We start from the raw sequence: 12,455 nt of genomic DNA on the forward strand, positions 1-12,455 counted from the left end.
CGCCATCGTCGTTATCGTGACCGTCGTTCTGGCTTCCCAAAGGGCTGGGCCCCTGGTGGCCCTGATGATGCTTCAGCCTTCCGGAGCCCACCAATTTCCCAGACTGCAGCTGGGTTGCCAGCTCGGTCCGTCGTCTCTTCCTGGGACCCACGTCCATCGTTTCATATTTCCTTCACCCCGTCCGCGATTGGGCCTTTATCGCCGCTTGACAGGTTCTATGGCAGGGCCAAAGCAAGCGGGAGCGCTAGAGATAGCAGCGCAGAGCGCATCGTCTATTCCGGGTTTAGGTCTCAGAGAGAGATGTGAGTGCTGATAGTACCAGAAACAGTATTGAAAGGTATCAACGAAATGGAACGGGTATAATTAAGCAAGCTTCGGTCTGCCAAGGAATTAAAAAAAAGGAAGGAGTATCCTTAGACTTATAGGACTTATCAAGCCCGACTCGTCTTCGGGGTTTTACTTCGAGGATATAGAAGGCTTTATTAGAAAAGTAATTATGTACAAACAATACCCCAAGCCCCTAAGTCCTCGGCTCCTCACCTTTCTTATTAATACTCGAAATTACACACATATGAATTGGAAGAACCGTCTTATTCTGATACTTGTCTTACTCCAGTTTGTATGGATGTCAGCCACGTCAAGATCCTCTCGGAGTACTACGTGCCGATTTTAGTATGATATTAGCTCCCATGGGCGGCAGCAATGATTGCTTCAGCCATGAACTCCAGTCGAGAATGTTTTCCACACTGGGGCGGGGACAGATGGGGCTCAGATGCTTCTATTTTTCGGCCGAGGGCCCATCATATGTCTGCAAGAGGCTGAAGCTCGGTGAGATCGAGAGGATATTGACTCGTATACGTGGATATAGATGGGGCTGAGGATTCATACATAGAAGACGCCATCCACGTGTCCTGGAAGTAAATGTCGCTCCATGTAATATGCAAAGTCGATGCCATGAATGAAACCAGCTTAACATCAACGTTCGGGCGTGCAGCTCTCCGCAGAATCGTATCTCGTGAGCGGAACAAGGCTGTCTCACTGAGATCTTGACTATACTTGTACTTGGTCATCATGATTTTGCTTGCTCTTCGCTTCTACTGTAGCCTCAAGGGCCATTGTGCAGGACTAGTGCTGCACCTAAGACTTTCCCCGGGCGAACTGGACGGATTATGCTTGACTCCGCGGCGGACTTACCACCTCCGTGCCCCGGATCCGCGAGCTCTGGGAGATCTATTTCCAAGAGGGGCTGACGTTCCCCAGAATGACGGCTCCCTAGCCTTGCCAAGCAAGGACAAATCCAATGTTTCACAATGCGGTTGCCGCAGGAATCCTGATTGCTTACTCGGTGACGTGTTGGTCGTAGTAGAACCCCGACAGCCCCGAAACACAAGATATTTTGCAAAGCTACTTGTACAAATAATGGAGGCATGCAAGAGGCCCGCAGCCACGCATGTTCTCGTTGCCTCGACCTACGATTCATCTACAGGCTCACAAAGCGGCCGCGATGCGCCTCACGTCTCCGACTCTGCTCGCCTTTGGTGGCCTGGCTGGACTCGTCGCCAGTTCACGCTCTCCGTCTACAGCCGGCAGATGGCGTGACCTGGCTCCCATCCCCAAGGCACCCCGTCAAGAGCATACTACCGTGGCCCTTTCACCGACGACTTTAGCCGTCCTCGGCGGCATCGTGACTGGGAGCGAACCTGCCGTGACGACTAACATCATGCAATTGTATGATATCCCTACCAACACTTGGTCATCGGCACCCAATATTCCCGTGCCGATGAACCACATCAATGCCGCTGTCGTTGACGGCAAGATTTATCTGCTCGGCGGTCTCGCGGTCCTGTCAAACGGCTCGTGGAGTGCAATTCCAGACTCTTGGGTCTTTGACCCGGAAGAAGCCCAGTGGAAGTCCATTGCACCGATGCCCAAAGAGGTGGCACGTGGAAGTGCAGCAATGGGCGTGCACGGAAAGACAATCTACTTGGCCGGTGGCATGACTATCCTGGTCCCCGGCGTTTACCAGAATTCAGTTGATACCGTCTCCGCATTTGACACAACTAAAGGAACCTGGAAGACCCTGTCCAAGCAATTGCCCGAGGGGAGAGATCATGCCGGCGCAGCAGTCGTGGATTCCGCCTTTTACGTCCTCGGCGGCAGAAACTTTGGGCAAAATAATGTGAGAGACACTGTCTTCTCGTTGAACTTGAAGAACCACAGCGGGGGATGGAAAGACGGGTCGGCGAGGCTCCCCACTGCCCGCGGTGGCCTCTCGATTGGCACGATTGGCATATCGATTTACGCCTTTGGCGGCGAGGGCAACAGAGCCGAGGGGACGAACGGCGTGTTTAACCAGACGGAGGTATTTGACACACAGTCAGGAACGTGGACAAGGCTTCCGCCGATGAGGCTTCCGAGACATGGGACGTCAGCTGTTGCTGTTGGTGGTCGCATCTACATTCCAGGGGGAGGCTTTGCTCAAGGTGCTCATCCAGTACACGACACAGATGTATTTTGCCCTTAGAGAGGACATGTTATTACAAGCGCCCCTGTCGCTTAGGATGAACAAGTTGAAAAACTCCATGACAACTCATCACCTTATGGTCAGGGTGTGCAAAAGTCAGTCTGCTTTTGAACTGGACGTACGAAGGGCATCACATATGCAGGCCGCCAACGGCAAAGTCTGAGTCCCGGTCTTGTTCTTTATGTTCTTAGTGTTCTACCGTCTTTATTCTCGGCGAGGGAGGCTATCTCGCAGGCTTAATAAATTCTATATTGAGTGAGGCCCCTGAGGCGACTGCTCTGTCTAATGACAGTACTCTCCTTTCTCTGGATCACAACCTTCGACAGCAGTTTGGAAGATTGTGGAGTGACCTGGATCCCTTTCATGGCTGAGATCCCATGCCGCCTTTTCGTTCGCCAAGTTCATGAGATAGTCATAGTCCTTGCATATGTGATTTGGTCCCAACCGATGCTTTCAGACCAGGTTCCTGACTCGCCTTCAAGCGACGTATCGCCTGAACACAGAATGCTATCGACTACGATTTGTTAGCCAGTCAGGTTCGTTATCGTACGAGATGACATGGAGAGTCGATCGTGACTAACCAAGCAGTGAATCTGGTGAATCACCGATAGAACCCAACCACTACGCTTATCGTCCGTGCTGTTCTCATCTGCCAATGGCCGAAAATTGTTTCGCTTGCCACCCGCACGTCGAACTCCCAGGGTGTCGTCTGATAAGCTCAGGACCTCTGATGAAAAATCAGAGTCATCGCAAAAGCGTTTCTCCCATTGCCCGGGCATTTTTATATATTTTCTTATGAGCACTTCAGACTGTGATGAAATAAAAACACAGCGTGTTTTTTTCGCGAGTGCGCCGAGTGCTGAGGTCGCGGCTGGAAACTGAATATTTAGCATTCGGCTGCACACAGAGGTGGTATTCGACAAGGCCCAGGGTTCACCCTAGGAAGCAATCACCTCTGCCTGAGGTGCTCCCCGCACCTTTCAAGGACTCTTGTCTCTGCATCTTCTGCAGTCCGCTGAGCAGCCATGCGGAGCTGCATGCCGTTGGCCCAGGACAGTCTAGATCGCAACATAATACCATGACCGGCAGGTCCAGTTCTCCGCAGAGTACCGACTTGATTTTACTACGTATTGGTGTCGTGCTGAGGAAGCCGCGTAACATAACCTTGGCCTTGGTCAAGGAGCTCGCCTCTCTTCCAATTACACCGCAGCATGAGCCACATCGGCTGTGCCAACCAACAACATCTACGTCTAACAAATTTCGTGTATGATATGAGTCTCGTGTTGGATCTGCCATTCAGAACTCAAGTCCCAGCGCATTCGTGATGGCTCAGCGGATGTCTTTGCCCCCATTGGATGCGGCGTGGGATCCAACCTTGCAAACCGACGACGACGACGAGTACTGCTGGACTCCGTTGCAGCTTCACGGGTTACTGAACTCCCCAACTGCTGTAATGCGTTATAACGGAGGAACGGCACTGCAAGCGGCAGCCGAGCGCGGTCATGCACAACTTGTCTGCAAGCTACTAGAGCTGGGTGCAGATGTAAATGCTCCCCATCACCAACAGCAGGCTACACTGCATTACAGGCGGCAGCAGGCAACGGCTACATCTCCATGGTCCAACTCCTCCTTCAACATGGAGCCAATGTGAATGGCTCTCCTGCCAAGTACAAGGGTTTCACAGCTCTGCAGGGGGCCTGTCTGCAGGGTGATGTGGACCTCGTTGACATTCTCATAGAGGCAGGTGCTAACATCCATGCATTGGGTGGTATTTATGGAGACGGGATGGCTCTACATGCCGCCGCCGAGAGAGGCCGAGTAGAGATCATCAAAAGGCTACTGAAAGCTGGCGCTGATGTGAATGCTTGCAACCCTAGGAGAGGGAGAGGCCAGACGGCGTTTCAAAGTGCCACGGCGGGTGGCCACGATGAGGTTGTGCAAGTCTTGCGAGAAAGGGGGGCAGGTGGACCAACTGGGCGAGGACGTTTCTTGTTCTCCTAGGCTAGTGAAGGTAAAGTTCCAAGCGGAAGTCAAATATTCCAATGAGCAACTGTTGAGGAGAGAGAGTGGGCATAAGAGGCCACAGTCATGCTCAGTGGACCCAATAGTCATACACAAGGAAGCCTGCCTAAACAATATGACTCCCCTAGCCTAAGGACACTATACAGGCCTAACTTAGGTATAGGAACATCCTATTGCCCTCTTTTAGCTAGCTATATATAGTCACTATACCTATATAAGCCCCTCTATTATCCTAATAGATAGACTAAGATATATATTACTAAATTTACCTTTCTATGCCCCTATTTCTTCCACTATGCTCTTAAGCTACTACTTAAGAGTTATAAGCCCGGCCTACACGGCTAGACTATCTTTTACCCGCCGATATTACCTTTAAAGCTATTTACGAGCTATTAACGCCGTTATAACGCTTAAATTATAGTATTAAGGCAAGGAACCTAGCTATACTAAGGGGCACTACTAAAAACATACGAATTATACGAATTACGTATCCCTTAAAGAAGGATATTACTTATTAAGCTAGAACCCCTTATTTTCCTAAGATAACGTTAAAGGAAGTAAGAGGGGATAATTATATCGTAAGGCTAAAGGAAAGCCTCGATTAGACCCTATAGATTAAGGGGATTAAATCGTAGGCCTAGACTTATAAGATTTAGGAATATACTAACCTAGACGGTATAAAGGAGCTTAAATAGCCCTAATAGCCGGACTAGGAGCAATTTATTATTAACCTTAGAGGGAGACTATCCTAACGAGAAAATAAAACCGAGGCTACGTTCCTAGCGAGGCGAATAGGCTATAACGAACGATACTAGGATATAAAGGACTCCTTTCGTAACCTCGAGAAAAGGTTCTAGCTATAATTCGATCGCTATAAGGTCTAGTAGAAAGCCCTAATCGCACTCGAAGAATTAATTAAGAAAACGATTAGTAAAAGGCTTTAAGGGATAACCTTAATATATAATAGCCTAAGAGAGAAAATTAGGGAATTAAAGAAGTAAGCCTTACCTTTAAGGGCAAAGGAGAAAAAGCTAATTTACGAGAGATATATAACCTCTATTAATAAAAGAGGCATATAAGACTAGAAAGTATAGGTAGAATAGCTCGACTAAATTATTATAGATTTACGAGACCTTAAGGTCGATATACTTAACGATATAAGAATTAGATAAGACTTTCTTATAGCGGTAGACGAGTAGGACCTATATTAGTCTATAATAATAAGGGCTCTCGACCTCTATAATAAAAGATATAGTAAAGATTAACTTCCCCTAAGGAACCTAATCGCTAACTTTAAATAAGAATATACCTATAGGAAGAAGTTATAACTACCTATAAAAAGGGGAAGCGCTAATTAAATCTCTAGGAAATTAGACACCTAAGCTAAATACGCTAGCTATAAGTAGCACGTTAATAGCTTAATAAGCTAGTAGGAAAATTACTACTTACTATAGGTAATATATAATAAGAAGCCCTTAATAGGCTAGAAATATAGTAATCTAGCTAAATAGAATATCGAAAAACGGCTAAAGGACTATCTAAACGAGAAAGTAAAATATATAGCCTAGACCCCTAATTCCTACCCTTAAGGAAGAGAACTAATAGATACTATTATTAGTAATAACGGGCTAGGAAAGACTATTAATACGGTTACTCTATTATAAGGAACGGTGTTCCTACTATAAATAAAGCAGCTATAATATACTCTCCCGATTATATAAGCTAATAAGTAGTATATTAATTATAGATAAAATCTTATCCTATAGAGCAAGAATCGCTCGTTATTTTGCATGTTATTATGCATTAAACGGGTTGCCGGTTATCGTATAATCGGGAATCGAAGGAACAGAGCTAGCTTAGAATACTAGCTAAGACCTCTTAAGAACACCGGCACGACTAACCTCCTCTAAACACGAATATTAGTAGAACTAAGACACTTCTAGATTCACTCGAGATATCACGGAATTCCCTAGTCTTAGGGCTATACGGCAGCCTAAATCTAGTCCCGAAAGGTTCTTCCGTTTAGCTATAATTGTCTATATAAGACAGTATGTCCGCTAGTAGATAGATTAAGTATTATTAACTTTAACACCTCTTCTACACACTAATACACTACTAATAAATTCCGTTAAAAATCCTACCTTATACTCCTTCTTCCCCTCTATTACGTAGTCTTACGTAATTCCTTGATTTCCTAAAATTCCGCTTTTACTTATATACCTTAAGATCTATCTAGGGTAAATATAGCTATTAAGGGAACGCCGTTACTTACTAATAAATTAATATATAACTTAGGGGCCGATATTAACCTCTTTAATAACCTAGGTTAGTTCTAGGAAGGAACCTTTAAGTAGGGTTCTAACGACGAAGTCTAGGTTAAAGACTAAGCCTTTAAGGTATAAGGAATAGGAATAGTAGTTATCCCTATAATTAACGGCAGAAAGATAACCCTACTAGATGCCTACTTTATCCTAGAAATACCGATAAGTATCTTCTTAGCTAGGCTAGGGATAACGGTAGGGATATTCTAGAACTAGCTCCTAGGATACCTCTATTTAAAACCTACGAAGGAGGTTCGTATTAAACTAACTAACTTCGAAGGTTAATTTATAATAGGAATACTCCTATAGTAATAAGCGGGTATTCGTAGTTATATAAGCGCCTAAGCCGCTAACTAGGGGGGTAGGTAACCTATAGTATCGCCGCCTTAGGCATCCTAGTCTAAAATTACTAGAGAAGCTATTAGAAGCCTACCTAGGCACTAAGCTTTAAGGCCCTATAATATATAGCTATTAGATATATATAATAGGGAAAGCTAAGAAGAAAGTCTTAAGAAAAATACTATCCTTAAGGCCTAAAGGTCTAGGGGTATAAGTTAGCTTCGACCTTTACCCTAGCCCTATAATAGCATATAACGGGGAAAAGAACTTCGCCCTATTTACCTATATAGATATATCTATAAGGTTCTATTACCTAATAGAAAGAAAAACGGGTATTAAGGATATCTTTAATAACTTCGTAGCGTTACTTAAGACCTAGTATAGAGTTAAAATAACTATATTAGTTATTAACGGGGAAAGGGCTCTTTTAATAATAGAATAAATAGATTATATAATTAATAGAGGGATATAAGTTATATAGTAAGCCCCTTTAACGCCTAAGTAAAACGGTTACGTAGAGAGATTAAGGGCAATAGTAAAGGAAAAAGCAAGGGTTATAAAGCTTAACTTAAAGCTTTTAGAAGAGCTATAGCTAGAGATATACCGTATAGCGGTATACCTACTTAATATAATACCCTTCGAATTATATAATTATAGCTAGTAGAGCCTATACGAGCGTTAGTAGACCTAGATAAAAGAAAATAATCTACTATATTACTATATTAAAGATATTAAACTAAATATTATATATTTAAGGGTCTTTAGCTATATAGCGTTCCTAATAATAATTACGGCATTAAAATATATTAAGTTATATAAGACGCAATTACCCCTTAAGTAGAGAGCTTATATCGGCTACCTAGTAGGCTATAGGTCTACTTAATAATACGTCGTATAGATACCGTTAATTAGATAGAATAAACTAATAGTATTAGCTAATATATAGTTTAATAAGTCTATAAGCTACGATATAAAAAGAGAAGAGTAAGCCTAGCTAGTCTAAATATATAGCTACGATATCCTTAGAGATATAGCTATAACTAACGTTATAGATAGCGGGGAACCTAAAACCTTTAAGGTACTAAGTTTATCCGACGATAATATAGATAACGGTTAGACGCCGGAAGAAGCAATTACCCTCTTATAGGACCTATTACCCCTATATACTCTAGAAGATTAAGGATTAAAGACGCCCTTATAGGGATTATATAGATATATATATCTTTCCCCTCTAGAAATAGTAAGGCTAAGGATAGAGATTTTAACGTTACCCCTTCTACCTAATACTATATTTAACACGGAGTTACTAAGCTCTATACCTCCTATGCCCGTAATAGATACTATAGCTAGTAACCCCTCCTATATCTCGTTAAGGAGATAGCTTAAAGATACGATACCTATATTAATCGACTCGTCTCCTTAAGATAAACGTAATAATATACCTCTTAACCTAGGGGGTAAAGGAACGATTATAGTATAGGTTTAAGAAGATAACCCTTAGTCCGAACCCTATACCCTTAACCTAGCGGTTAGTAGGGCCGGCTTAAGGATATTATAAATATAAGAATAACGTAGACGAAAGGATACGTTATAAGGGATTAACCTAAGCAACGTTATTAAAGGAAAATAGGCTCGTAGGCCTAAGAAATCCCTTATTAATAATATTATCGTAAAGGTAAGTAAGTATAAGCTTTATATTAAAGATATACCGCCTCCCCCTACCTCCTTTAACGCGGTAATGGCTTTAGAATTCGTATATAAGTAGAAGGAAGCTATAGACCATGAAATGAGAGAAAACTTAGTAAGGGGCATATAAAAGACTATCCTAAAGCTATTATTAAATAGAAAGGTTACTTCTAATCCTTACGTTAGGTCTTTATATATAAGACCGATAAATAAGGGTATATTATATGCTTTAAAGTACGTATTATAGTTCGTAGAGACCTATAACCCGAAGGTAACGAGGATATATATATAGCTACCCTATAAGCACGAATATTTCGACTACTAATAGCCTTCTACTACCTTAAGGACTTTAAGATAGAATAATATAACGTAAAAATAGTATTTCTATACGTAATCCTACGCTAAGAAGTCTATTACTAGCCTCTACTAGGATTCTTAATACCTAGGCTATGCTTAAAGCTATTAAAAGTACTATACGGGCTCTATATCTCTTTAAAGCTATAGTTTAAAGAGATATCTAGTTTCTTTACTAAACTAAGAGCTTAGTAGCTAGTAGAAGACGCCTATATACTAGTCTATAAGAGCGTTATTATCTTTATCTTCGTAGATAATATTATTATAATATATCTAAAAAGGAAAAAATAAGATTAGGAAGAGCTATATAAGGCTATTACAAAGAAATATACTATTACGTATATAGGAGAGCTATGTTAGTTCCTTAGTATTAAGATTATTAGGGATAGGGATCTTAAGAAGATATAGCTCTTATAAGCTTCCTATATCTTTAAGACCGCGAAGAAATATTATATCCTTAATAATAATATCCTTCGTAAGCCTAAGATCCTATTAATAATAAAAGAGCTCGTCCCCTACGAAAAGCAAGCCTTAAAGGAAGAGATATACGAATATCTCTCTTTAATTAGGTTGCTTATTTATCTAGTAATTTATACTAGGCTAGATATCGCATTTATAGCTAGAAAGCTAGCCTAATATAATTATAACCCCGGGCCGCGCTATAGGCATAAAGTATATAAGTGCCTAGCTTACCTCTATTATACGAGAAACCGCTATATCTACTTTACGGCGATAAACCTAATAAGGCGGCTAATATATATATCCGACTCCTTATACGCCGATAACCTAAAGACTAGGAAGTCCTTATAAGGATACGTATTCCTACTCCTTAGTAGGCTAATTAACTAGAAAGCTATTAAGTAAGCTACTATAATAACGTCCTCTATAAAAGCTAAATTATTAGCACTCTTATAGATAGCTAAGGAATAGGTAATATTTAGCCGACTAATTAAGGAGCTTAGCATTAGTATTAAAAGGACTATAGAGCTCTAGTATAATAACCTTTAGACTATTAAGCTTCTAACTAAATTAAGCGTAAAGCTTAAGATAAACCTTAAGCACGTTAACGTTTATAGATACTAGCTTTATTAGGAGGTATAGTAAGATCGGATATAAGTTAGCTAAATCGCATTAGTAGATAACCTAGCTAATAGTATAACGAAGGCGCTTATATACTAAAAGTATTAAAGCTTTATTAAGTAACTAGGACTAGTAATATAGCCGGAAGATATATTAAGAGATAATATACCTAACTACTATATTAAGGCGTAATATCTCCTTACTATAGCGAACTCGATAATCGCTAGATCCCGATAATAAGAGCACTACTATATATACTAAGATTAAGGGATTCTAATAGTATAATTAGATCTTAATTTAGTTAAGAAACTATAAAGATCTAGGGGGTAGAAGTTAGCCTTATTTACTACTAAGAAGTAAAGCTATTACTAAACTACCCCTTAATTAGTATAATACTATAGCGCTTAAACTTACGATAATCGCGATAGCTTTACTAAATTAAGACTAATTAATATAAGGAATATATTATTAGAAAGCCTACCTTTAGGATTACTTTTATCCTAAATAATAACGTCGCCGGCAAAGGTACTATAGTACCTAGGCTACCTAAAGGGATGCCCCGCTATACCCCCTCCTTATAAGGAAGGTTATAAATATAACTTATAACTACTAGTTAAACGGTAAGAGTAGGTTATATAACCCTATTAATCGTAAGTTTAACTCCCCTTAAGGTAAAAGAGTAGGTTATATAACTACGCCCTAGGGGGGGCGCGGTTACGAACTTAGGGACCTAAGGAGATAGGATATACGGAGGAGGGTTCTCCTTATATCCTATCCTCTTAGGTCCCGGCTTTTACCTTTTACTATATTTACCTTCCCTTTTTTATAGGATATAATTAGGAGCCTCCCCTATTTTTAGATAACCTCCTTAAATAGACAATAAAGTAGCTAAATTTAATATCGGAATAACCTTATATTTATTAGACCGAACCCTCCTCTACCTATTGCCCTACTATCTAGAAGCTAGTATAATAAGGGGGTGTGTTAAGGAGAGAGAGTAGGCATAAGAAGCTATAGTTATGCTTAGTAGACCTAATAGTTATATATAAGGAAGCCTACCTAAACAATATAACTCCCCTAGCCTAAGGACACTATATAGGCCTAACTTAGGTATAGGAATATCCTATTGCCCTCTTTTAGCTAGCTATATATAGTCACTGTACCTATATAAGCCCCTCCCTTGTCCTAATAGATAGACTAAGACATGCATCACTAAATTCACCTTTCTGTGCCCCTATTTCTTCCACTATGCTCTCAAGCCACTGCTTGAGAGCAACCCTTTTTTTAGCGGTAGGCTGAACAGCGTATATTCCATGCAACTATTGACGGCTGAGCCAGATCATGATTCAGCCCTTGCCTCAAGTACCGGCTACTACGCCGCTCTAGATATATGGCTTGGTTTCCGATCGAGACAATATACTCCTCCTCTTTGACCGATACAACTCCGGCTTTGACCGCCCGTTTTCTGACTGAGACGATGTCTTCCTTCTTAACAGAGATGATACCAGATTTGACAGCCCAGTGCTTGTAGGCATCTTCAACCATGCTATCCTCGTGTCGCGCCTTCTATGAAACAGCCACGGCCGCGGTGGTTAACAGGGCGGTGAGCATAAGAATGAGCTTCATGGCGCAGAGTAAATGGTCTGAATTAGAGCCGGTTAACGATCAAGTGAGGTTTTGTTCTCAATATGTCTGAGTGGCCCTAAGACCGGTGAAACTGAATCTTGTAAGAGTCGATACTGGCCTCGGGGTCTTGAAGACGTCCAGCTCCTCGGTCTGGCAACTACGAAAGTATATAACGACCGCAACAGTTGGGCGCAGCCACTTTCCGCCATGGTCGGAAATGGAATTACGCTCCCTTCCCACTAAGAGACTTCGAAACTCTGCAGACGCATGGCAATTCCCTAACCACCATCAGCTCAAATAGAGCGGTAGGAAAAGCCAACAATTTGCTGCCGCTCATAATAGAACTGCAGTAATAGGTGCTTTGAAGACAGGTGATGATTACAACGGCAGAAAAGAACCACATCCGCCAATTTATGGCCTGCTTATTTAGGACTTGGTTCTCTACGTACTTTGCATGCACGAATATCCCCGACTAACCTATAACTATGGCTTCTCTGGATGAT

At 41.8% G+C, this 12,455-nt stretch overlaps 2 protein-coding genes across 2 annotated transcripts; both read left to right on the top strand.

Annotated features, from left to right (window-relative positions):
* Window positions 1-1,504: 1,504 nt before the first annotated feature.
* HRG_05338 (kelch motif domain-containing protein) lies at window positions 1,505-2,687 on the top strand (the record flags this gene model as incomplete). Its single annotated transcript, XM_044863809.1, has 2 exons — window positions 1,505-2,362; window positions 2,433-2,687. 2 exons carry the CDS (start codon window positions 1,505-1,507, stop codon window positions 2,685-2,687), a joined length of 1,113 nt encoding a protein of 370 aa, XP_044720341.1.
* A 1,161-nt stretch (window positions 2,688-3,848) lies between these two features.
* On the top strand, window positions 3,849-4,346 carry HRG_05339 (ankyrin repeats (many copies) domain-containing protein; the record flags this gene model as incomplete). The annotated part of the gene is made up of 3 exons (XM_044863810.1): window positions 3,849-4,023; window positions 4,092-4,237; window positions 4,263-4,346. The coding sequence occupies 3 exons, from the start codon at window positions 3,849-3,851 to the stop codon at window positions 4,344-4,346; spliced, it is 405 nt and encodes a 134-aa protein (XP_044720342.1).
* Window positions 4,347-12,455: the final 8,109 nt, after the last annotated feature.

This window comes from Hirsutella rhossiliensis (assembly GCF_020360975.1).
Source record: "Hirsutella rhossiliensis strain HR02 chromosome Unknown scaffold00005, whole genome shotgun sequence".
In the NCBI taxonomy this organism is placed as follows: domain Eukaryota; kingdom Fungi; phylum Ascomycota; class Sordariomycetes; order Hypocreales; family Ophiocordycipitaceae; genus Hirsutella; species Hirsutella rhossiliensis.